The sequence below is a fragment of the Hypomesus nipponensis genome, chromosome 4, assembly GCF_054491055.1.
Source record: "Hypomesus nipponensis isolate SF chromosome 4, ASM5449105v1, whole genome shotgun sequence".
NCBI classification, from domain to species: Eukaryota; Metazoa; Chordata; class Actinopteri; order Osmeriformes; family Osmeridae; genus Hypomesus; species Hypomesus nipponensis.
Window position 1 is genome coordinate 10,607,519 of NC_140364.1, and position 25,202 is coordinate 10,632,720.

Sequence of the window (25,202 nt, forward strand, 5' to 3'; positions counted from 1 at the left end):
GTTTTTACATGTATTACATATGTACTCAGTATTTATACTTTAAAAACAATGATGGATTATGTGAGGCCTAGCACTTATTATTCCTTGAGCAAAAATCCTTACATAACCCATACCACCTTGCATCTGACAAAAGGTGGCCTAAAATAAGGAAACATCAATCGGGGGATAATTCAGGATTGTGTTTAATTCAAATCAGCTATCCAGCACATTCATGCTTAAAAAGTAGGTAACAACATGCATGCACCAACAGACAAGAATCAAGGGTTGCATACAGTATCATCAATTGTAATACAAATGACCAGTTGGCACATATCATTTGGTTGGTCATTTTCCATAGCACCACGGGCTGAACTAATAAACTAATACAATGCAAAAATGTATCATACTATTTTGATTGAGTTTCTACTACAATAACATTTTCAGATACCAACTTACTGAAAATAATAAGGCACTTTTGCATGAGGACATCATGGATCATGGAGCATATTGCCTACACACACAAACAGCATTCTTCACAGTATCTGCAAAGGCAAAGAACCACAAAGAAAAAAGAAGGATCTGAAACTACATAGGTCTTCTAAACTTCCAAACGCAAGACCATAACTTAAGATTTCTACTTCAAGGTTCATCTGTCTTTGTGTGTGTTCTTCACTCGATATGGTGTGACACTCCCATCTTGTTCAGTCACCACAGTTGAGTATATAGGTTTGTGTAATTGGTGCAGTGAGCCAGCACATCCACCAGAGGGAGCCAGAGGATCATAAACAGCAGCATTCTTCAGACCAACCCTTTTTTCTCCCCATGTTTGCTCAATCAAAACGCCATCTGGACAGAGCTACTCCCATGTACACATGCAAAACAGTAGTCGTCAAGTGGTTTTGCATGAGCTGCAAGTGAATGGATAAGATGGCACGGCAGCATGGAAGAGCAGCTTGCAGCTCTGGGAAAAGGGTCAGGGAGGAAACAAATATACAGGGTAGAGGAGAATGAGCAACAGCAATGCGACGGCCATTCAGTTGTCTGGAGATTTCTTTTTTTTCTAAGTGAAACTAAAGGTCAGAATCAGACCGAGCGGCAAAGGAGCCGTGGGGGGCGGGGTCAGTCAGTGAGGGCGGGGCACAGGGTGCAGGAGGGTCATGTGCTCTGCTCCGGTGAAAGGCAGCCTCTGGGCGCCATAGTGGTGCACCACCTCTGGGATGCTGGAGAACACACAGCTGCTCTGGTCCAGTGTGTAACCGTTCTCTTTGGTCTGGGCCACAATAATGTGCACGCAGCCCTGGCTCGTCCTGTGAAGGAGATGAGAACATGGAGGTCCGGGGAATAGTGAACATTTGCATAGACGAACGATTAAACTAATGTCGACATTGTTTATTTTCATATCAAGGTCTATATCATGAGGGTTCACATACATAAAGTATAGTTGTAATCATGTAAAGAAAAGAAAATGGACTTATCATGGAACAAGCACAAAGGGACTCACTTAAGGGCAATGGAGTACTTGCTTGTTCCTGATTCACTGTTTCTGACCAGGAAACTAGCTTCTTTGCAGGTCTGGAGCAGAGATTCTACTTCTTGGCGTGTCACACAGCCATGGTACCAGCTGATAGAAGACCCGAGAGAGATAGAGGAATAGAGAGAGAGGTGGAATTGCACAAGATGAAAAAAAAGTCAGCATGTCAAGAAGAAGAAAAACACCCCTCGCCCTCTTTGTTCTGGTATGCACCAGTCTCCAATGCTCACTTCTGTTTCTCCAGGGGCAGCATGGGGTCAACACGGCTCCCTTCTCCCTCCGGAGTGAGGCTGGGGGCAGAAGAGGGGGACAGGGTGGGGGAAGACTTGAGGATCTTTTGGCTCCAGCTCTTTTGTCGTAGATGCTGCTGGGGCTGCCTCGTTAGGGTGGGGTGGGGGGGCTCATCTTTGGTTGGGGAGGGGCGCTCAGCGCTGTCAAACTGAGCTGAAGGAGACAGTGTGGTTATGTAAGGCTCACAGGCTGAAGATTTGGCATTGATGCATAACTTTGTTTACAGAAGCACAGAGGTGAGCTAGGAATGCAAACTAAGGTGCAGTGTTAGCCGCAATGCCTGGACGGCGAGTCTCCTGAGCTACCTGACAGGGCTCTCACTATCTGCCCCTTCCTCCACTCCCAGGGCAGTTCGTACTCCACAGAGGGCCGGGGGTCTGACTCCGGACGGGTGACGGGGGTCTTGGTACTTCCTCCGTCACTCTCGGTGCCAGCGTCGTACGGGATGTCGTAGATCTGGGTGGCCCCGGCAGGGCGGTCCTCGTCTGTGGTCCCCTCGCCCCCCTCCGGCAGGACAGACATCTTTAGCAGGTCCTTGGAGCCCCTTCGTCTGATCTCTGAAGGGGACAGTAGGGTTGGTTCACTTGTCACATTAGGGTTAGGCTGGTTTACAGAAAGTATTATGGGTGTATTTATTTTTAAACTGTCCATCGGGTTAAACAAAATGACGCCACACAAGGGCTGGAATACCTGTTTTTCCTTGTCAATTCAACAGCAGGAAAAATAACATAGTGAAGCTAAGGTATTACTGTGAACTAGTTTGCCTCCCTAAAAATCTGTGTACATCAGTGGCCTCGATGGTATTCCGGAGTCATCCATTTGATGTGTACAGTATGACACTTTATATAAATAAGAACAGTCAAATAACCTTCAAACTACAGACTGGACCTCCCTGAGGAAATGTAGTGAAAGAAACGTAGGTGAAGTCTAGTGAATTTGAGTGCTATAACCATGTTCACAGTCACAGCATGCTTTTGTGTTACCACTTTGGGTAAAACAATGGCATGACGAAGTTAAAGGTCAAGGGAGCACGTGATTGGATGACTGACCAGTTGTCTTCCTGGTTGTGGGGAAGTTGTGAGAAATGGTCAAAGGCCTGCCAATATATGGGGGCCATGTAGGGCCTTGGTCTGAGGGATGGGAGTGGGGGGGAGTCAATGAGAGCCAACTTCCTTTTCATAGAATAGTACCAGGAAACAGAGACAGGAAAAAGGAAGTCGAAACAGGAAACTGCACCCATTGTCCTAGCACAACACAGTTGCTGTGGCAACCCCATGGGGTACTGTGCTACAGCCTATGGGGAGTGACTTCAATTTATTCTGTATTCTTTCCAACTATACTGGGAACAGTCTCCGACTGTTGCTGTGGCCACTCACCTGTTATCATCTGCTGGGCATCATATGGCTCCATGTAGCCATCGTTCTCGCCCTCTCTCTCTGCCACTCTCTGCTCCCTGGTCTTCTGGGCGTCAAAGGGATCTGCATAGTCCTCCAGTATGATCACCTGAGACCAACAAAATTTGATTATGTTGGATGACTGGTATTCACTGCTTTAAAGGGTATGAGGTGGTCTGTAATTGAAGGACAGGTGAGTTAGCCAAAATCAGTGATTGGTTAAGTGATCGGGCAGTTGCATGATGCTGTGCCTTTCCACAGACATCGAGAGTAGATAACAATAACTTCTTCAAAGTAATTGATTAACCGGCAGTTTTCCTGTTACCGGTCCCTTTACAAGGGCTCCAGCTTTGTTCTAAAGCCATTGTCTTCATTATTGCTTCTCTTTGTCATTACCATTACTAACACCTCTCTGCTAAGTGCTGCCAGATCTTCTGAGGCATTCACACTTGGCTGTCAAAACGTATCAGTCATAAACTTTGTAGTTTATCTCCATGCCAGAAGACAATCTTTACAGTGACATTTTATTTTCTTTACTCTCTCCACTTTTTGTTTTCTTGCCAACTAAACTATTGAAAGGCCCTCTAATGCTAAAGACGGCCTTGAATAATTTCCCCTGGATGCTAAACACATGCATGTGAGTGATACACAAGTGACAATACACACCTGGGTTCTATCTAAAAGCCGAAACCCTTCAATGTTTTTGCAACAGACTACCACTGCCAACAACAGGTGACCACAAGCCTTAGAAACATAATACTCTAAATTCTCTATTTCACCTGCTTTCTTTTATATGGCTTTCTTCACACCATATTGCTACATCGTCTCACTGACTTGTCTCGTTTTCTTCTTTTTTTCAAAGTGGTGCCAGAGGGGACTTGGGTTTGCGCCCAAGTCTCCGATGACACAATGCTTTTTATAACATGATAGCCCTCAACGGGGGTTGAATGCCAGTAAAGAGGGGGATGAGGTGGAGAGGTGAGAGGGGAGGAACACTGGGTCAGGAAAGATAGGGGAGGGAGTTTAGGATTTATATAGGTTAGTCCAGCCATACATTGGCTTTATATTCATGGGGGGGGGGGGGAGATAAGAGAGGAAAGGATAGAAAGATAGACAGACAGGGAGGAGTGAACACAATGGGAACCAGAGACAAAGAGGAGAGAGAGCTGAAAAAATAATATCAACTTTCAGGGCTTTCAACGTTAATTAACTTTTCAGTGTCAACAATATTGATGACACCATATTCTATTTCTGGGCAGAATACAATTTTACTCAAAGCTTACTTATCAGGGCAAAGCATGCAAGTAGCCTTCAAACAAAACATAGTTAATACAGATTTCTTCTTCACTCAGGTTTGAGGGTTGGAAGTTTTACAGAGGGAGGACTTAGTCATATTAACCTACAGGTATGAGTTAAATACAACTAGCAACAGAACATTTAGCTGTGTTGTTCACTGACCATTGACGAATCCATCCGCAAATTGCGGATTAAGACATAAAACATAACCAATACAAAGCGTGAGAATAAATATATTAGCAAATCCCAACATCTTACCGTCTCTGCTTTGCACTGGGTCTGTCCTTTCTCTGTCTCGGATATCACTTGACAGGTGGTACCATTGTTGAAGTTTGGGCTCTTGTCCTGTTTGTCTACTTTTATCAGGCGACTGATGTAGGCATTAGCAGAACTTGCACTTTTGGGCCGGTGTTCCTCAAACACCATCTCAGCTTTGGAATTTTTTCGACTCTTCCCTGGAATGAGACTATCCCAAACTTTGCCGTCTTTTGTCGAACCTGGTGAGCTATTTCTTCCCAATTCGATTGCAGAATTTTTTCGATTTCTTCCAGACAATAAAGAGCCAACTCCACTTCCTCCACCGCCGTTATCTGTGCCCGAGTTTTTGCGCAGACTACCTTTAGAGCTTGTTGCCTTGGTGCCAGCTACCAGCCCCGCTTTGGTTCGTGACTGGGACCCTGATTCAGAGGCAGAGCGGATCCTGTCGGTACCGTTCTTCAAATTGATGGGAAAGTCTTTGAACCACTTTGCCATTGTAACTATTGTAGAAAGCCGAAAAACTATTTGCTTCAACACCTTTTTAGCCATGCACGGAGACCCTAGAGACGCACCTTCAGAAATATTCTTACACAATAGACTTCCGTTGCTTAGGCTATAATACTAAAGGTTTTTCAGGTTCTTTGTGATCTATGTAGGCTACAAGGATTCTTCGGTTATTTTCCATCCGGAGAAAGATTTAATTATACAACTACTAAATTGTTAAAATATAACAAATATAACAAAAAATATTTGCATTTGATGGAAATATCATCGTCAGGTTAATTTAGGCTATTCAATCTGTTTTCTTTAAATTTTGTATCTAAAAAAAGGACATTATATGAATATCCTATCTGTGACAATGTATGTTCAGAAATTCTAAACAAATCAAATTAGGCCTATTTACTAAAAACATCAGGCTAAAAGACTGCCAAGACCTAGGTGGACGAAAACGAAAAATCCCTACTTTATCCCATTTGTGAATTCCTTTGGACAGTTCCCTTTTCCATTCAGCAGATTAATTATTCTCTTTGGATAAAAATGTGTCTTCGGATTGGGAAGACTCGAAATAATAGAAAGTTGGTCTTGGTTCTTAGAGGTCCCATTCCCAGTGTCCAATCCGTGGGCTACAGTGTGGCTCAGTGATCTCTCAGAAATAGAGTGGCTGAGAAACAAGGGTGGGGGGATTCATTTATAGGGGGCGGTGATTTTGGGGGTCTGCTCTTTACTAAAAGCTGTGTCTAAGGATAGTCTTTGGAAACAATTCAAAGATTCTTGCTGACACTTTAAAGAGTTTATAAATTAATTAATTCATCATATTTTGTATAATTGTATTCAATTATATATATTTTTTCTTTCATCAGTAGGCTATGTCATTTAAAACGTGGGTAATTGTATGTCTAATGTCTACAAAAATGACAATATTAATATTGTTTGAAATTCATGACAGAGCTAATCTTGCATTTTCCATATCTTTTTTTATTTATTTTTTATCTGAAAGGAGATTTGCTGCGGGTGGCAGCGTTTGAAAGTAGTCAGTTCTAAAATAGACTACTCCATAACTAGTGGAAAAGGTATGACTGTTGAAACGCTAAATAAAAAAAACTAAGTACAGTGGAGATTTAAGCTTTACATTCTTACAGTTTAATCAAAATGTATATTATATGAGGACTTACCTTGAATTCGTTGGCCTACCATTAGAGCAGGCAATACACAAGTTGAATTTATATTTATGACACCCCCATAGTTCTTACAAATTGCAAACGTCCCTGGTTCGCGTTTCTTCATTGCTGATGTGCAATTCGAATCCCTAAATTGAATTGAGTCCTTCTAAAATCAGTAGTTCACACAACTTGGAAATACAATTCAGCTCATTCGGTTCACTAAAAAGATTTGATTGCGAATCATTTGAAGAATGCACTTCACTTGCTACACTCCTGCCTGTCCCTCTTTGTCCAGCGGCGACAGTAGGCCGTGATTAATATGACAAAATTTGCGTATCTATACGAATTATAATTGTATGCTGTATTGCAACTAAAGGCTTGTACTGTGCGAGGACTGGTTTATCGACAATGACACACCGGAGGGCCCCAATTTAACGGACAACAGAGCAAGCAACGGATAAAGGGTATAGTTGCCTCCAGAGAGCTAGCTAGCATGCTAGCTAGTGATAGCTAGCTAGCAACGTTTCACAATACCAATTATTTTTCTGTCATTTACTAACTAGTCTCAAAAGAGACGAATCAAGTCTACTGACCGAAGTTTACTAAGGTTTAAGAGCTAATTAACTATTTGTTGTTCGCTGACTACCCATTTGCATGCTGCAGGTTTAGGTATCTAATTAGTTAGCTAGCTAACCTGCTACTCAATTCTAGCTTGTGTGGGTAACGTGGCTAGCCTAGGCTACACATCTGTAAGTGATCATTTTTAGAGGGAGGAGGGGGAGTGCAACTTGCATGCACACTGGGAAACACAAGCTAGCCAACAAGCGAGTTATCTTGCCCGTGACCAGTTTCATTCAGCACTTTAGTTGTGTCATCCGGGCATTGCTCGGTGTTGAAGTTGCAAGATGAACAGGCTTGTTGATCACCAAACCCCGGCGTGACAGTCAGCGTGGCGAAAGGTTGGTAGCTAGCCAGCTACACACCCTGCCGATACTCAATAATTCTGCAAGGGCTTATAGCACATACCACGTTGATTCCTCATCCGAACCCTGTTCTTTGACTCCGTCTGGTGACACCGCCCGGCTACAAATTCTCCAGACTGTGCCGGTCCATTTAAAAAAATTCTTGTATATGAACGGTGACATGGCACCGCACCGACAGTCATATTAATGGCTGCCGAATCGGGGAGACTACTGGCGGGACAAGGTCAAGGAAAACGAGGCAAAGGTAGGCACTAGTTCGTCTCCGTGTCAGATCTGAACGAGCAGTCACCTACGTTGGCTCCTCAATCTCATCCTTTCCCCACGTGTGTAAACTTCACGACTGTCTGTCCCCGTGCCAACCCTTGTATGTCTTTTTGCATACCCCTGGTTTTATCTGGGGGTTTATGTCTTCCTTGCTCTAAATTCGGCTCTTAAAGTTCTCACAAGTCCAATTTTACACAAGGCTCTCTTGGCTGGCCTGGTCTATAATGTTGTACTTCCATCAGACTTGAACAACAATTATGGGAATTCAGTGTTAAATTCTAAATGTCAGTCTCTTGGCAGTTCGAGAAACTAATTTCATGCCATATATTTTCTACCACTAAACCTTTAACACAGCCCATCATAACCTGTCCAATTTGTCAGTCATTTAATGTTTCCATTTAATTGTTCCTTCTAATTTAGCCATTTTCCCCTTTGCAGGTTCACAAATGAAAAGCCCAGAGAAAAAAAAGAGAAAAACCAACACTCAGGTAAAGGCTGCCTTGAGCAACCTGGACACATTCCTACATAATGTAAAGATGTTTGATGAGTGCTATCAGTTGAAGCAGTTGCAAACCTGTGTCTTCCTGTAGTAGCTTCACTGTACCTAAAGGCACATATCTACCCTTTAAAACAAGCACTCTACTACATTATGAGATGTTCTGTTTCTTATGCGTTCTCTTTTTCCCCTCTTTCAGGGGGCAGCATTCTCCCACCTCTCTGAGTTTGCGCCCCCACCTACCCCTATGGTAGACCACTTAGTGGCGTCCAACCCATTTGACGATGACTTCGGCCCTCCATCAAGACCAGGAGGGGGGGGTGGTCCAGGAGGAGGTCCGTTCCTTCCCAGCCCAGGGGCAGGTGGTGGAGGTGGGTATGGAGGTGGAGGGAGAATGGGTGGGGGCATGGGCTTCATGGCAGGCCCTGGAGGACCAGGAGGCGGGCAGCCCGGACGCAGACCTCCCTTTGGTCCACCGCCACCCAACGCTGGACCCCATCACCAGTTGGGCTTTGGAGGTATGCCTGGCTTTGGTGGACCAGGGGGTGGAGGAGGTGGGGGCGGAGGAGGGTTCCCCCCAGGGGGTCCGGCACAGTTCAACATGCCCCCCAACTTCAGTCCGCCCATGCACCCTGGACCAGGGTTCAACCCCATGCTATCCCCTGGAGGTATGGGGGGGCCTGGTCCTGGAGGAGGTGGACCACCACACCCCCGTTTTGGAATGCCCCCTCAGCAACAGCAACAGCATGGGCAGGGAGGGCATCCCTTCAACAGCCCCCCCTTGCCTGGTGGTGGAGGCCCCAGGGGACCCCCTCATGGCCCCATGAATCCCATGGGGGGGATGTCTGGTGGAATGAACATGATGGGCGGCATGGGGGTTGGCCCTGGTGGAAACATGGTGGGAGGGCTCCCGGGATTACCTCCTCAAGGACAGTTTCCTCCTTCGCAAGATGGGCCTTACCCTGGCCCCAGTCCCCCAGGGAACGAGGAGGGAAAGAATTTTGGTGGTGGACCTCAGCCCGGGCCTCCCCAGCAGCAGCAGCCTAACATGAATCCCAACGGCCCCCCTCCTAACAACAACTCTGGACCCCCCCCTAACTCTGGCCCTCCCCAGCCCGGTTTCCCTGGGCATCCGGACGTCCAGCAGCCCAACCCCAACACCCCTGGCCAGCCGTCTTCAGCTCCGCCCCAGCCCAATCCCAACTCCTCACCTACGGGCCCACTGAATGGCTCCCAACCCCAACAACCACCACCCAATCAGCTTCAGCCGCCGAACTCTGCCAACAACTCCAACAACCAATCACAGCAGCAGCCTACTCCTCCCAACTCTGTTCCAGGCTCCGCCCCCTACAACCAGCAGAACAACACTCCAGGTGGAGGCCCAATGTCCAATGCCCCCCCCAACTCTACCCAGAACAACATGACAAACAACAGTGGGGGGAATACTCCAGGTAGCAACCCAAACCCCCCCTCCAACTCCACCTCCACTCCGAACACCCAGTCCCCATTGCCCCCCGGCCCCGCTGCCCCCTCCATTGGCCCAGGCTCTGGCCCAGGAAAGCTGGGTGGCTCAGGGATGGTGTTCCCTTGCGGCTTTTGCTTGTCGGAGGTGCATGACGATCAGGATGCCATCTTATGTGAGGCGTCATGCCAGCGTTGGTTCCACCGCGACTGTACGGGTCTGACGGAGCCGGCGTATGGTTTGCTGACCCGGGAAAGTGCCGCCGTCTGGGCTTGTGACTTCTGTCTCAAGACCAAGGAGATCCAGGCTGTGTATGTCCGCCAGGGCCTCGGCCAGTTAGTTGCAGCTAATGAGGGCTGAGGAACAGAGGGTGAGGTGGGATAGGGCACCAGAGAAGGGGATGCAATGCAATGGAAGGGAAGAGACATTTACTTCTACCAATGCTATGGAAAGGAAGAGACATTTACTTCTACCAACCAACTGCTTTCTGGACTTTTTCACTGTACTCACACAGTACACTCATGCTAATGTCTAGCACTTTTAGTGACTCCTTTGGACTGAACGGCCACCTCCTCCCTGTTTTGAGTTAATCGTGTAACTGATGTCCACTCCTGGATCCTAATTAAGACATTGTGTCTGCAGACCAGCAAAGCACTGACATCAACACACTACCTCACACACTTATCTGACGGCACAGCGACCACGCACTGACTGGAACATGACTGACTTGACTGACTTGAATAACTCACATAAGGAGAATGTGCGATTACCACAACCAACTACACACACATACACAAACACTCCTCCTGAAACCGGTCCTGGCCCATTCTGATCTGTTGAATCCAAAGGAGACCCATGATATCCCCACCACCTCTTTGTGTACCAGACTTGTCTCTCACCTCCCACACCCCTGACAGAAGAATATCACCACAAGGATATGTGTAAATAAATATTCAGCCTGAACATTCGCCCAAAACATGCCTCCGTCCATTGTGGAATGCTGGAGAATTTAAACCAATGAACAGAATGAAATGGAACTATCTTTTGAGTCTTTGGTTTTGTTGATGGACTTAATGGTTTTATACATTGATTCAACTGTTTTTATATCTCTTCACTGTACACAGAAATTGTGATATCAGTGCTTTTGGATGGTGTTGGCATAGCAAGTAGTTACATGTCATATCGGATGTGTGTAGTCTTTGGGGTTGCATGTGAATCAATGCAGTAAACATGTCCGATCTGTTTTTGTTTTTATTTGGTCTCTGTTAGAGGCCTTGAAGTAGACCAAATAACTGAACGAAAATAATATCAATTTTCATATTTCTGTCATGGCAGATGTTTGTAACTTCTTTTTTTTTTTTTTTTTTTTTATATTTCTGTCCAAGTTGCCTTTTCTCAGCCGTTCCTTTGTTTTGTACGGTATTTGTGCTGTTAAATGTGCTCTACATCGCCCTCTAATGGAATAAGGAGGGACCATTCCCACACGGGGTGGGGGAAAGGGGAAGGTACTGAACTCTGAAGTAAAGATAATTTTTTGTACTGTTCCTTGTCCGTTTTTATTTGTTGCTTATTGTGGTATTAAAATCGGGTACTGTAAACCCACTAACCTATTTTGTGTTGTCATAAAAATGATTATTAGTTGCGACGCGTTATATTTAGTTACACTTAGTGTTCTACATTGAGACATGAATGCCACAGTTAATAAAATACGCACATTCCGACATGATTTGGTTAACATAAGAACACTTTTAAAGGATTACTAAGCTATTCTTCACCAATGACAAGTGAAGTAGCCCACAGTAGGTCCACTGCGACTAGCAGGTATGATGAAGAAAACCAATGGGCCCGGAAATTCATTTTGCACCCCTCCCCCCTAAAAAACTAAACAAAAATCTGTCAACCATATTCATATGTACGTGATTTTGACAGAAAATATGGCTCTGCATAATTTTGGGAGCGCGAGGGAAAAGTGATCGACTGGTATTTACTAGCGTACTACGGCTAGTAGGCGCCGCCTTTCAAGGTGTCCTCAGCCAATAGCGTAAGTAAGGCGAAACGATTATTATCTGACGTACTAGCAACAGGTTGCTCGAGCAGCAGTAGAAATTAGTCTGCCCAAAGGGAATTGTGAGTCGTCTTTTTTATTAAAGTATTCCAACGTGTCACAGGAAAATCAAAAGGGCTCAAGACAAGACAGCTTTCTAGAATATCTCATCGACGGACTTGGACGCTCGTTTTTACAAGGTAGAGTCCGTTTGTATTTGCACAGCTGTGTAGCCTATCAGCTCACTGTTTGCTGTACTCTGTGAAGTAGAGGAGGATGTGTTATGTAGAGAATTATTGAATCGGATATTCTGGGTGATTTTTTGCTGATCGAGCATGTTTTGGGATAAGCAGGGGACACCTGTGGCTTTGTGGTGCGTTGGCAGCCGCTACACTACACTCAGCATTCCCTGATCACAACAATAACCTGAATCCAGATGGTAGAACGATAGGTTAGCGTGGGTAATTTATAGTCTAATGCGCATTCCAGTGTAGATGGGAACACAACCCCTGTGACAGTAAAATAACGTCGCAAACATTACATGTTCTGATGTATGACATACTGATCCTGTTCTGTTTATCCTGTGCGATGACAACAACTCGTGGTTCTCAAGCCACATAAACACCCCGGTTTCGGCTTAACCGATACCGACTGACCGGCTGGGTGGGTGTGACGCAATTAATTCATGAGGTCGGGTGTCAGCTAGTTACCCGTCTTTGCTAGTGTAGGCTATCTGAACGGTATTTAACATCCTCAGTTGCAATCATTGTGGGTTAAATGAAATGTGCAATTGACCAAGCATACTTTACCGTGCCTAAATCCTGATGTCTTTGTGTCTGCGTTCATCTACAGTAGGTAGTGTGTGTTTGTGCGTGCGTGCGTGTGTGTGTGTATAAAGAGAAATAGATGATAGAAAATGCTTAACTTTCCTGACAGCTATGCCTTGGGGCACACATATTTAAAGCACAGGAAAACTACAGGAAAACAGGTCCTCTGATGATAAACTACCCCCTTATTGCTCGTTTTGCATATGACCTACTCCCCCCCCCCCCCCTCACACACCTACTCTCAACAAATACAACCTAACCTTAAGACAGATGACAGACACCCTCGTAGACAGATGTAAGTGTTGCTTTGTTGTGTTGTCATTCTGAGGTTGGTCAAACCTTGTTTGTGAAAGCATTTGTTTTAATGACAGATATTCACATGTTTCAGACATCTTGTAGGGTGGTGAGCGTTAGAGTTAGAGGGGCATGAGAAGAAGAGAAGGATGATGACATGCAGTCCTGTTTGGTGGCATTCCTCTGGCTGTTGACACAGTAACTCCTTGTGACTGGAGCGCTTTGTTTGAGAGCAAGAGAGAGTAAGATATGCAACTTGGGATAGGATGCTGTTATTTATGTGTGAGACTGGGTTTATGATTTTGGCACACCATTGACAGCCATGCAATAGCAGATTTGAAAGCATCTTTATGTCTTGGGTTTTCTGACATAGTACATGGGAATTCAGTTACTAGACCTACTAAACACTGTTGAGTCTAACGACATCTTCCAGATTCAAGTGAGACTGAATACATTCAATGCCCCAACTCCCCAATTGTACAGTTGCTCATAATCCGCCCCTTAAACCAATGCAAACCACGCGGAACTTTTAGTATAAAGAGAATGTCTGGAATTCTAGGAATTTTTTCAGAAGACAAATACTTCCTTTGACTTGGTTAATCTACTAACCTAAAGCCTGGTCAGGGCTCAGCCTGTTACAGTGTAACCTAGTAGTCAGTTAACCCTGGCTGTTGATTAATCACCTCCAGGTTATCAACTCAGCCGATACTGTGCCTCAAGGGTTGAGGTTAGGAAAGGCAACTTTTATCACCCCAAAATGAACAATAAAGAGCAATGCTTGGACAGAGGGACTGCCTCGTGCAGGTGTGTGAAAGCAAACACGCGTCCACCTGAGTGAGTCTGGTGAACACGAACAGCTTAGGGAGACATTGCTGTGGACTGGGAGAAACCGGGCCCATTCCTAGCATACCCATAGTGTTTCATGGTCCAAGGGGCCTGGACAATGGGGAAGAGTATCCACCTCTTTCCAGCTATCTTAGCAAGGCCAGGTCTGGAGAGGGACATGGGAGGGTTCTCTGCTTCGACACGCAGGGTCATTGGTTGTTTAATTTGATCTAAATTGATTAATGGTGGTCAACAAAATCATTTTCAAGCAGAACACGGTCAGTAGCTTTCTTTTCAGAATAGAAACGGATGGACCAGCTGACTAAAAAGGTAGAATCTCAGAAGAAGTCAAGGAAGCATCTTAGGTTCACAGAAGTGGTGCGGCTTGAGGTGTTGCCCCTCCCATTGACAAACTGACACACATAGATAACAAGTTCCTCCCTTTATGTCTTTCTCTCTCACTCTTTGTGTGTCTCTCTCTCCCTCACAGCCAAAAGTAGGCAGAAGCAGAATAAAGAGACCCTTAATGTCCCAGTGGCCCAATTGTCTCGAGATGAATAGAGAGCACACTGCTCTTAGATAATCCAATGGAGTTCTCGGAAAGTGCTTGAGTTAGATACGCTATCATCACAGTATGTCATGTAGATGGTACGTCTCTATATGCCTAAGTGTGTGATTAAAGAGTAAAGGTAGAAAGAACCAAATGGCGAAGCCAATGAGATCTCGGATAGTTAGTCAGTGTTGTCATGGCAATGATGGAGGCTATATGCAAGGGTGGCATTTGAGAGAGACAGGTGTATACTAGAAAACCAGCAACATGCAAATGCCATCTGGGAATTTGTGATGTACAAAAGCAATGGGCACTTCCTTTATTGTATATTGCTATTTGCTTGTTTGAGAGATAGGGCGAGGGGGAGAGCATGACAAACAGTGGAGGGAGTAAGTAAATATGAAGAACTGTGAGTTAGAACCAGTTCTTTGTTAGATCTAGAAAGACTGTGTACCCCTTAAGATTCAGGCTTCAGAAGGAAAATCGGAAGAATAGAGATCAATATGGGAAAAAATTATCCACTTCCTATAATGTTTTGTCCAATAAACTGAAAAACTAAGTAGCTTGTTTTCAGGAAGGTGCTATTCTTGGAACCCATTTGAATATCTCTCATCCCTCTCTTTGTGCAGGTCTCTCACAGCTCAGGAAGGCGACATGAGCGCTCTCTCCTCAGACAGGAAGCCCCCTGTGGACTACGGTGTTCAGATCCGCTTCATCAAAGACCTCCATGACACTGGCGGGGGCTACCCGGAAAAGACCAGGGGTCGCAATAACGCAACGCCCCCCTCCAACAAGTATGGCGTTGCGGTTCGAGTCCAGGGCATATCCGGGCAGCCCTATGTGGTCCTGAAGGATGGGGAGAAAGGAGACTCGTATGGGGTCCAGCTGAAGACCGATCCGCCCCAGGTGCAGCCCAAGCCCCCGAGCTCAGCGCTTGCTTCCCCCTACAGTAGCCTGCCTAGAGGGAAGGACCCTGGAGAAATACCAAACCCTTACAAACCTGAACAGCCAGCCAGCTCCCCAGTCTCCTCAGCCTCCCCGACAGAAGAGCAGGAGGCCTTTGGGAGCCCCTTTAGGAGACCCCCAGGGGACGGTCAGGCAGGGACTCAGGGGGAGGGGGAGGGCGGGACAGGGAGGGAGGGGCGAGCAGACAGAGCGAAGATGGACCCCCATCCGAAACCAACCAATGGAGTAGAAAAGGACAGCAGCTGGCCCAGTCAGGATGAAGATTTGTTTAACGAGGCGGGGCTCAAGCCTGTTGGTCTCAAAGGGGTTGGGTCCAGAGGGCCTAAGAATGGGGTGGGGCTTACTGGGTCACTTGGCAGACACAGCGGGAAAAAGCTTGATTTATCCCCGGAGACATTCCCAGAACCCCCTCCACCAGTGCCGTTTGAGGAGGAGGAGCCTGTGGCCGCTATAGACACCAACTCCCTGGCTCCCATCAACAAGCTCATCAGCAAGTTCAACAGCAGCACTCCCGGTGTGCAGACCAGGGGGCGCACCGGGGCCAGACAGCGGCTCAGGTTCGACGAACGCAGGCGCTCCCGAAGTCTGGATGCCCGGAAGAACGCGCCTGAAGACTCTGTGACTCCTCCCCCGGCTACTACTCCCAACCCCTACGCCTCCTCCACACCTCCTCACGGTAGCCTAGGAAAGAGCCCCGTCTCCAAGGGGACAGCTCTCTCTGCCTCCAAGCCAGCGAGCATCAACAAGACACCTGGGAAGTTCGCCACCAAGGACAGTCCTCCAGCCATTCCACCCAAGAAACCTGTGAGTAAAATGGCTATTTGTGACTTACAGATATATTTTTTTTCTGTGCTGTGCTGATCATTAATGATCATTCATGTTATCTGAACCCTGGTTTACCTTCCCTTTCACTGTCTTTCATTCTCGTGCTCTTTCACTATCTCCCTCTCTCTCTCTCTCTTTCTCTACCTATCCATCTCCCTCTCTCTCTCTACCTATCTATCTCTCTCTCTCTCTCATTAAAGGGGATGCCCCCCCCTCTGAAGGAGCGGGGTCGAAGCGCAGAGGTCATCAACGGAGAGGAAGCACTGACACAGCAGGCCATCCCCTCCCTCCTGAAGGAAGGGTACGTGAGAGAGTGAGGCAGTCAAATCCCTCCCATCAGGCCACATCGCAGCACATCTAATCAGGCACTACTCTCGCCACGTTTGTTTTTGCACCAGGCCCAGTGACCTGTCCATCAATCGAAAAGTCAACCATGTCAATGAGACACCAAACGATGCCAAGGTATAAGTGAGTGGATGTATGAGCGAGGGGATGTATGCCTGTGTGTTTGTCTTGACACTGAGGATGTAGGAGCCTGTGTGTGAAAGGGATGCACTCTTTCGTCTTCCACGAAGCTTGTTTGTCTCCAAGGCCGCCCATGTTAACAGAGGAAAAATGTGAAGATTAAGTGTCGTGCAGAGAATTTCAAATGATCGGCCTAGTTTTGGCAGGATCTCAGCATTGCTGGACAGACTAAGCTCCTGTTTGTCACTTTATGTTCTTTGTACAATATTTATTGTACAGAATAGTCTTAGTCGTAGTAGCCTTGGTGTCCTCTATTGCTAATTACATTCGTTTTTTGCACATGCATCAATATTCATGCATGCGTGTGTAGAATGTAATTATACTGTATGTTTTTGTTTAACCTCCTGAGTATGAACTCTTATTATGTAACTCTCACTAGGTTTGTATCTATGCCTGTTATTCCTGCATTCAAATCATCCCTGTGGTCTCTTAGCAACACTGCACCCGCAGAGGGAAGATGATAAGGGGCAGTGAATTTGGAGTCCCGGTCTTTGAAACACATCAATAATTGAATTGGACTGGAACCCGGCACCAGGTGGTGGTTGGCTAGCTGGAGGAAAGTGTCCCTCTGTGGGGTCATGTGTTCTGTGGTATCCATAGCAACGTGGGGCGTGTCCGTCTTACCTAGGCCCCAGTTACTGCCCCCCCTAATGAAGGGTCATTTTAGGAGTGGTGGAGGACAAAGCCATTTACGGAGAGCTGAGTATCCTGTGATAAGGAAGAGGGTTTGTTTTTCAGTCCTCATTCGTACCTGTGGACAGTTTTTTTTATTTCCTGGTTCTCCTGGTGAGGGCTTGCTCCTGGTGCACTAGCTAGCGCGGTTGTGCATGAGGTTGTGTGGGTATGTGTTGCCTATTATCACACTTTCATTAAAGCTACAAGAATCTCTTCCAATGCACACGATAATCAAAGTGTGACACTCAGAACAAGAGGAATGACAGATCCTCAAGGCTGACTTGTCTCTCTCTCTCTCTCTCTCTCTTCTCTCCCCCCCCCCATCTAAACTCTGTAGAAAGAGTGTGTAGGAGGGTTTCATATCCAGCTATTGCTGCTGCTGGTCTATTCAGGGATTATCAGTCCTGACAAACAGTGCAGCTCTGGTGTAGGCGGTGGATAAGGCACGCTTCAGCTTTGCTCTTTGAAAAACGTTGAAATGGAGTTGCTTGTGTTGAAGGACGCTGGCACTCTGAAGTATGAAAAATGGGTTGATTCTCAAACTGTGTCCTGCCTGCTATACAATAGAGCTACTGTAGCCACTGGAAAGAATTTGAGCTTGTTTAGTCCTGTAATCAGTAGCTTTGATGGCTGCATGGAAAACCAAGATTTTTTTCTTATTGGACGACTTAGTTTGGATGATACTGTACAGTACATACTGTACCTGAGGAGGAGACAATATAGGTCTACAGTTTGCTGTGTTATATTTGTGCTGACGTATGTGTGTGTGCTCTCAGCCATCAGGAGTTGAAAGAAACCTAAAGAAGGATCTGGAGGATTGTCTTCATGACAACACCCAGCTGCAGACACAACTAGACAGCAAACAAACTGAACTGCTGGAGGCCCAGGAAGAGTAAGGACTCCCCTTTGATCAAAGACTAGTCAAGCCCCTTCACTTTGGCAGATCGTTTTTGGTGTGTCTTTTAAATCCACTGCTTTGCAGCTTGATGAGTATATTGATTAGTAATTGATTATGGATTGGCTCCTCCCTAAGGTTGACTCAGCTACGGATGGCCAAGGAGGAGGCGGAGTCTCGCGTCCGTCAGCATGAAGACCAACTGGCGGGGCTTCAGGAAGAGCTGAGGGGAATCTCGGAGAACTCTCCACACACAGTTTCACTGCAGACGGTACACACACACACGCGCACACACCCACAGACTCGGAACTGTAAATAATGAGCACCCTTCTTACGTGACCCCCTCATCTCCTCCCCCCCCACCCCCGGTTTGTTCGCAGGATGTGATGATGCTGAAGGCCGAGCTGGCGGAGGCGGCCATGCTGCGCCAGCGGCAGGAGGAGCAGCTGCACCAGCGCGAGAGGGAGCTGACCGCTCTGAAGGGGGCGCTCAAGGACGAGGTGGAGTCTCACGACAAGGAGATGGAGGTCCTCAGAGAGCAGTACCACCGGGACATGGAGACCCTCCGCTCCACCATGGAGCAGGTGTCGCAGGTAGACGCAGAGGTCTAGAAAGAGGGGCGGGCAGGGAGGAAGGACAAGCTTGAGCGTGCTCTCAGATGTCCAATGACCACTGTCACAGGGAGGGTATAGACTGGGGTAAACATTGAAATAGCTGGACAAGACAAGGTACATGCTTGAGCACAGTCACCACACATACTTTACTTGGGTACTATAAGTGATCGTTTAAGGTACCATGTATGCACAGGTCTTCTACCCAATCCCCTCAATGGTCTCTTCCCGTGTTACAGTCACAGCAGCAGATTGAAGAGGAGAGGCAGAAGGTGAACGAGTCCATGTTCAGCCTGGAGGAGGAGCTAGAGAGCTGTCGAGACCAAGAGGGCTTGTGGAGGTCCCAGCTGGACACCGCCACAGAGGAACTCCAGAACAGCAAACAAGAGTGAGTCAGTCCCTCCACTGAGCAGCCACGCTCACGGTGAACACCACCTGACGTGGTAGTACGCCGTGTCTGTCCAACACTGTCCCTGTCCCCCCCTCTGTGTTGTATGTGAAGCAATGTCTTGACTACCTTAGCCAAACAGAACGCATGGTTGGAGAACAGGGCACTGTAGTTGTTATGCCACAACTATGTCAAGTGGGCCAGTCAGCAAAAACAGATTAGACTCCAGTTTAAAGATAAGTCCTATCTGTGTTTTTTTTTATTTTTTACATAACCTCTCTTTATGGTCAAGTGTTTGCATTGTGGTATCGACTCCATTTCTGAGAACGTCCTTGCGCACATATTGGTAAGATGTATGTCTAAGTTCAAATCTTGAAGTCCAAGGAAAATGGGTTTGAATTCAGGTCATTTTGACCTGGTAAAGGTATTTCAGGCCTGAAAATGTTGACCTTTTCTACTATTTGCTTCACTTTAACGCAGTCACTCTTTTTCCTCCTTGACTTTTGTGTTGGGCAGGAAGAGACTGGAGAGCGCGACATGCATGTGAGGGAGAAGCTCAAACTCACTCTGTTTGATCTGAGTACGGTAGACTAGCTTTGTCAGAGCCAAATGTTCACTTGAGATGTGCAACCCTCCTGCATGCATCCAAAGTGACATTTGGCTGATCATTCAGTTCTGACCATTCACGTCTTTGTCCTACAATCCAATGAGTAACCGATCAGTTTAGATTTATGAATCAATCGATTTAGTTCATCCTACTTCATTTCAATCAAGTTTAACATGATGAATGATGATTCAAGTTCAAGTCAACTTTGCATTTGTGCAGTGTGACAATCAGGTATCTGATCAACACGGTATCTGTGATTAACTCGAACACTGATCAATATAAATCCTTATTGAGTCAGTGATTTTCATTCAGGTTCACGAAACACTTTTCAGGTGTCTGAAAGTAGAACTTACTATGTGTTCGTTTGTGATGCTCCACAGCCCTAGTGTGTGCATGTTATTGTTTACACCGGGTGTGGAGTTAATTATTCACTGTCTGTTTTCTTTGTCTAGTCTCCTGAGAGCTCGCCTGGAAAAGGATGAGTTTGAGGAGGAGCTGAAGAAGCTTCAGATGTCCATGAAGAAGACACCTGTGCTAGATGACACAGACTCACCGGTAACACCTGCTTACAAAGCATTTCACAAAGAAACCGGTTTAAGAATTCTTGAATTTCCTTTTCTCCCCCCCCCCCTCACAGGCTGAAGCGCACACACACACTCACACACACACACTTACTGTCTCAGACACTCATTATGCTCCCTCACAAACATTCCTCTCCACATGCACTTAATTCACCCGTTCTGATTACTTGACCCTCAGCGTCGCCATGACGATATCCAGCAGACTCGCTCAGAGCTCGACAGACAAAGAGCCGAGTCGAGGAAGAAGGAGGAGGAGCTGAGAGCGTTGAGGGCAGCCAGCGAAGAGAAGGAGGCCAGACTGAACGCCGAGATTGACAGACTGAAGGACCAATCACAGAAAGACAGGGATGAGCTCCAGAAGGCACTGGAGAAGACAAAGGAGGTGAGACATCAGTGTCCTTAACCCATCCAACATTGGTTGAATGTGTTTTGATTGAAGGGTTTTCACCCCCCCCCCCCCCCCCCCACACCTTCACAGCTGGATCAGGAGAGCACCAAAGAGACCAACCTGGAGCTTCAGGAAACCAACACGCGTCTCAGGGAGAGACTAGCCCGCATGGTACAACGCATTCAATGGAGAGACTCATGTACACACGGGACCGCTGTTCTGACACATAGAAAACCACGTTTCTGACATGAAAAAAAAACAACGTTTTATTCAACTAAATTGCCTGATGAAGTCACTGTTGGTGTTCTGTGTCCTTCCACAGCGTCTCCACTCCAGCGTCCCCCTGAGCTCAGACACCGAGCAGGCCCTGGAGGATGAGAACCGCTCGCTGAGGTCCCAGCTGGAAGAGGCCAGGCGAGCAGCCTCTCGCGCGGGCAAGGAGAAGGAGGAGCTGAGCCGGCGCCTGGAGGAGAGGGACCTGGAGAGGGAGGTGCTGAAGAGGGGAAAAAGCGACCTGGAGGAGCAGAAGAGGCTACTGGACAGGGCTCTGGAGAAAATCAACAAGGAGGTGGGTGTGCATATTAAGAGAGATGGGGAGTGGGAGGAATCGAGAGTGTGGTGGGCACAGTTATGCTCTTTTGAGGATGTCAATAATCCATCCATCCTCTTCCCCGCCCCCCCCCCCCCTCCCAGATGGAGATGATGATGGGGGACTCGCGCCAGTCGGTGCAGACGCTGCAGAGCCAGCTGGACGACTACCGCGAGCGCTCCAGAAGGGACCTGCTGGACGCCCAGCGCAACAGCAAAGACAGGCTGGCTGAGCTGCAGAGGGCCCAGGCCGCCCAGAAGAGCCTGCAGGAGGAGGTGAGGAAAGGGCGGAAGGGGTGAGGGGCGGAAAGAAAAGAGAAAGGAGGAGAAAAGCGGAGGGAAGACTTCTGAGTGGCTTTGAGCATGCTTGGACCTTGTTCCTGCAGGCGTCCCGTCTCAAGAAGGATCTGCTGGCGTGTGGAGAGGAGAGAGACGGCGCTCAGCTGGAGAGAGACCTACTGAGCAGCCGCCTCAAGCACCTAGAGAGCGAGCTGGAGTCGGAGAGAAGCTCCCACACCGACCGAGGCAGGGAGATCAGGGCCCTGGAGGTGAGGGCACGGAGGGGTCAAAGGTTCTGGTGGAAAACGGGGTCTCATCGAGTCAGTGGTATGAGCGGATTTCTCGAAGATAGGATTCCTCACTTTCTGTTTTGTGTGTCAGGATAAAGTGAAGACGATGGAGATTGAGCTGGACGAGGAGAAGAGCAGCGTGGAGCTTCTCAACGACCGAATCTCACGCAGCAGAGAACAGGTAGAGCTGTGTGAACACGCGGGGGGGCCATGTGTCTGGAACGTCACTTGAAAACAAGACTCCGCTCAGACGGCCGGTAGGTAACGCTTCTCTGGCCTCCCCTTCCTCTCACAGGTGGACCAGCTCCGTGCAGACCTGTTGCAGGAGCGATCCTCCAGACATGACCTGGAGATGGACAAGAGTTCCATGGAGAGACAGGTACGCGCCATGAGAGAGACACCTTATGGGCGCCCCGGTATCTCACCTGTCAAGCGGCTGTGCCATGTATGCTGAGGCCTTGCCCCAGGGGCCGGGGTTATGATCCGGCCTGAGCCATTTCTTGTGTCTCTCTGTCAGGTGAAGGACCTGAAGTCTCGCGTGGCGGACATGGAGGGCCAGTCTCGACCTCCGGCTGGAATCTCACTGCTGGAGGGCAAAATCCAGGAGCTGGAGGAGAGGCTTCGCAGCGAGGAGAGGTGCGCACACACGAGCACGCAGGAAAAACTACTGGGCATAGCGTGCAACATAGCGTGCACGTGATAACCCAAACTGTTGTGTGTCGGGGTATTTCCAAGCTTTTACACATACTTTTTATATCGTTTGTGTAGATATTGCATTACACGCTAGCTCTGTTAAAGATGAGCTCATCCGCTGGTCTGATGTGCAGTCACTAATTGTCTTCTGCTTGATACTAATCCTATTAATATCCGTGCTCTCTTAAAGGAGCCTTGCCCTTTTTAACAAGCTCTGCAACTCGTAGTGACATGCACTATAACTCTGACTTGTCAGGGAGAAGGGCAGTATCCAGGCCTCCCAAAGGAGAATGGAGAGGAAGCTGAAGGACCTGAACATCACTCTGGACCAGGAGAGGAACACGCACGCCGAGCAGAGAGATCAGGTACGACGTGCCCACCCTCTCATCATCTGAGCAGCATCTCTCTACCTCCACCTGGCTGCATTTGGTCCCGTGTGCTATCTTTCCCCCGACCACTCTCCAAACTCTCCTCATGGAACACACTGTCTTCCCTTCTCACAAATTCATCCATTTTTCGTCCTCTCAAAGCCATCCTGAACATTTAAGGTCCCGTTAAACCCCCACCTGTCTCGCTGTCATCCCAGCTGGCGCTGCGTGTGAAGGCCCTGAAGAGGCAGGTGGACGAGAGCGAGAGCGAGGTGGAGCGTCTGGAGGGGGTGCGCCGGAAGGTTCTGAGGGAGCTGGAGGAGCAGCAGGAGCTGCAGGACACTCAGCAGGCGAAGATCTCCACCCTGGAGGCTGAGCTCAAGTAAGACTCCCGTAAGACAGGATGTGGCTCTGGTATACTAGTTATCTCATGCAGGACATGACTCTGCCACTTATACTCGTTATTACTGCTGTAGGCTGAATGTGAAACCTCTCAGATCCAGCAGGTGGTGCTCTTCTATAACTCACTGAATGTCTTACATTTTTCTGAAACTCCTGCAGTAAAAAAAAACAACAAAAAAAAACATTTGATCTGAAGCACAGTATCTGAGGCATTCTCTCACCAGCACTTCCTGGTATGCCTACCCTCCACAGCTTTGCTTTGGATAAACGCTCCAGATTCATTTACATTTGGTCATTTAGCAGATGCTCTTATCCAGAACAACTTACAGAAAGTACAGGGACATTCCCCTGAGGCAAGTAGGGTGAAGTGCCTTGCCCAAGGACACACCGTCCTTTTGCGTGTCCGGGAATCGAACCGGCAACCTTCAGATTACTAGCCCAAGCAATTCCCTAACCGCTCAGCCGCCTGACTCCAGATTCAGTGGTGTGTTGATGCTGTCTCCTGCAGGAGGAAGGGGCAGCAGGCACGTCGCCCGGTCCTGGGCTCCTCCAACCTCAGCTCGGAGGACGAGGACGGCTTGTACGACACCAACAGCATCGCTTCCATACTTACCGAGGCACAACTGCAGACAACCAACTGCTAGAGTACGAGGAAGGGCGAGGGGGGGGGGAAGAAAGGGGGGAAAACGAGTGTATTTCCAATTAAATGTTTCAGACTTTTACCTTGGATTGTCAGAACGAGAAGTTCTCAAGGGTTGATGATAAGCATAGATGCCAAGCACTACATAAATGCCTTGCAGCCAAAATAAAAAATGTTCAAGAGGAGCTATTATAAAGGTGGCTGTTTCAAAACCAGGCATTTTGCCAGTACAGAGTAGCATTCTGGCACTTCATCCAAGCACCTTCTGCTGTGATAAGTGTGCTGATTTCATGAATGTTCCGCATCACAAGGGAAGCGTATTGATCTACTTGGAGTGACAGGGTTTTAACTGTTCTTCTTGATGTGTTTTTCAGAATGCATTACTGTGTATTACTGCATTAATACTCCCAACATTCACTGATGCAGAACATTAATGCAACAATAAATTACTTTTATAGTTGTTTGAAGTTGTTAATGTGGATTTTTGCAGTTTTCACAACTTTTGCACGTTTTTCCAACTCCCAGTGTCATACTGTTGTAAATCCAAAAGGCAACAAGCATGTTTGTCCCTAATATGTTCTGAAGCACTGCGGTTTTATGTTCAATGTTGTGGTGTTAAGTTCCAGGCACGACATGACTACTATACATGGTACTGCTGTACCCTTTGTGTTTGTAGCCTGTCTTCTATGTTACTTTGTTGATGGTATACCTTTTTATCTGAAGTAAAGTTAATGATTTTTTTGGGGTACCCTCAGCCTTTGATTTAGGGCAGCTTACAGGAAAGCCCAAACGTTTCTGGTTTAACTTTAACACCAGATATTCAGGTCAGTCAGGTTTACAGTTTGTTTACCCTCCAAGGGAAATTCTCAGCTATAGATATATTATTCTTTCTATTTCTGTCCATGCCCTCCAACCCCAGGCTGTTCTGGAACTTTGCAGCCTCTCCTGAAATGCCTTAAGGTTTTACTGTTACCTGTTATCAAATGAAGTTGTAGTTATGGTTGTTTGTGTTCAGTGTTGTACTTTGCTGCTGCAAATTATTTTTGTGTTGATTATACATTTCTTTGACTTTGAATCCCAAGGTTAGACTTGAAATTACGTGTCATTTTCTCTCCTTGCAACTGCCTTTTAGATTATAATTTTTTCTTACAAACAAGTGAATTGTCGAAAACTCTGTACCCACTTTTCTGTTTAAAATGTCTTTGTGAAGCTAAATATTGGTATTCTAAAGATGAAAATTGTATGTTTATATGGTTGATATATGGTATATTTGATATGTAGTGCACCGTTGTGTATGCTTTTCTAGAATGTTGACACTTTGCTATC

General features: G+C 47.0%; 3 protein-coding genes across 8 annotated transcripts; 2 read left to right on the plus strand and 1 right to left on the minus strand.

Annotated features, from left to right (window-relative positions):
- Positions 1 to 158: 158 nt before the first annotated feature.
- Positions 159 to 7,575, minus strand: LOC146295495 (SH2 domain-containing adapter protein E-like). Of its 3 annotated transcripts, none has more exons than XM_084696389.1 (7): positions 7,437 to 7,575; positions 4,750 to 5,168; positions 3,178 to 3,304; positions 2,107 to 2,358; positions 1,741 to 1,954; positions 1,481 to 1,600; positions 159 to 1,286 (listed from the first exon to the last, which is right to left on the minus strand). In XM_084696389.1, the coding sequence occupies exons 1-7, from the start codon at positions 7,573 to 7,575 to the stop codon at positions 1,103 to 1,105; spliced, it is 1,455 nt and encodes a 484-aa protein (XP_084552515.1). In that variant the 3' UTR covers positions 159 to 1,102. The 3 variants fall into 3 exon arrangements, with proteins under 3 accessions (XP_084552515.1, XP_084552517.1, XP_084552516.1); XM_084696391.1 differs by lacking the exon at positions 7,437 to 7,575 and adding an exon at positions 6,423 to 6,684; XM_084696390.1 differs by lacking the exon at positions 7,437 to 7,575 and having other exon boundaries at positions 4,750 to 6,361.
- Positions 6,750 to 24,336, plus strand: cgnb (cingulin b). Of its 3 annotated transcripts, none has more exons than XM_084696385.1 (21): positions 6,750 to 6,874; positions 14,785 to 15,925; positions 16,147 to 16,247; positions 16,345 to 16,408; positions 17,923 to 18,038; positions 18,180 to 18,312; positions 18,422 to 18,634; positions 18,892 to 19,040; positions 19,557 to 19,583; positions 20,100 to 20,202; positions 20,407 to 20,610; positions 20,707 to 20,787; positions 20,939 to 21,184; positions 21,310 to 21,480; positions 21,591 to 21,752; positions 21,865 to 21,954; positions 22,069 to 22,152; positions 22,291 to 22,409; positions 22,723 to 22,831; positions 23,053 to 23,216; positions 23,745 to 24,336. In XM_084696385.1, the coding sequence occupies exons 2-21, from the start codon at positions 14,810 to 14,812 to the stop codon at positions 23,878 to 23,880; spliced, it is 3,588 nt and encodes a 1,195-aa protein (XP_084552511.1). In that variant the 5' UTR covers positions 6,750 to 6,874; positions 14,785 to 14,809; the 3' UTR covers positions 23,881 to 24,336. The 3 variants fall into 3 exon arrangements, with proteins under 3 accessions (XP_084552511.1, XP_084552510.1, XP_084552512.1); XM_084696384.1 differs by lacking the exon at positions 6,750 to 6,874 and adding an exon at positions 11,545 to 11,859; XM_084696386.1 differs by lacking the exons at positions 6,750 to 6,874; positions 19,557 to 19,583 and adding an exon at positions 11,554 to 11,859.
- On the plus strand, positions 6,753 to 11,225 carry pygo2 (pygopus homolog 2 (Drosophila)). Of its 2 annotated transcripts, none has more exons than XM_084696388.1 (4): positions 6,753 to 6,874; positions 7,509 to 7,637; positions 8,096 to 8,145; positions 8,353 to 11,225. In XM_084696388.1, the coding sequence occupies exons 2-4, from the start codon at positions 7,580 to 7,582 to the stop codon at positions 9,973 to 9,975; spliced, it is 1,731 nt and encodes a 576-aa protein (XP_084552514.1). In that variant the 5' UTR covers positions 6,753 to 6,874; positions 7,509 to 7,579; the 3' UTR covers positions 9,976 to 11,225. The 2 variants fall into 2 exon arrangements, with proteins under 2 accessions (XP_084552514.1, XP_084552513.1); XM_084696387.1 differs by having other exon boundaries at positions 6,870 to 7,369.
- Positions 24,337 to 25,202: the final 866 nt, after the last annotated feature.

What these genes read in the sequence shown, in the direction of transcription:
- LOC146295495 (XM_084696389.1), bottom strand. Translation starts at nt 7,575, where the DNA reads ATGACTGTCGGTGCGGTGCCATGTCACCGTTCATATACAAGAATTTTT. An exon ending in TGCCCAGCAGATGATAACAG is followed by an intron (nt 2,359 to 3,177) that starts GTGAGTGGCCAC and finishes TGTCCCCTTCAG; the next exon opens with AGATCAGACGAAGGGGCTCC. An exon ending in CTGCCCCTGGAGAAACAGAA is followed by an intron (nt 1,601 to 1,740) that starts GTGAGCATTGGA and finishes GTCTTCTATCAG; the next exon opens with CTGGTACCATGGCTGTGTGA.
- pygo2 (XM_084696388.1), top strand. Translation starts at nt 7,580, where the DNA reads ATGGCTGCCGAATCGGGGAGACTACTGGCGGGACAAGGTCAAGGAAAA. An exon ending in TCAAGGAAAACGAGGCAAAG is followed by an intron (nt 7,638 to 8,095) that starts GTAGGCACTAGT and finishes TCCCCTTTGCAG; the next exon opens with GTTCACAAATGAAAAGCCCA. An exon ending in AGAGAAAAACCAACACTCAG is followed by an intron (nt 8,146 to 8,352) that starts GTAAAGGCTGCC and finishes CCCCTCTTTCAG; the next exon opens with GGGGCAGCATTCTCCCACCT.
- cgnb (XM_084696385.1), top strand. Translation starts at nt 14,810, where the DNA reads ATGAGCGCTCTCTCCTCAGACAGGAAGCCCCCTGTGGACTACGGTGTT. An exon ending in CTGCTGGAGGCCCAGGAAGA is followed by an intron (nt 18,039 to 18,179) that starts GTAAGGACTCCC and finishes CTCCTCCCTAAG; the next exon opens with GTTGACTCAGCTACGGATGG. An exon ending in ACACAGTTTCACTGCAGACG is followed by an intron (nt 18,313 to 18,421) that starts GTACACACACAC and finishes GTTTGTTCGCAG; the next exon opens with GATGTGATGATGCTGAAGGC.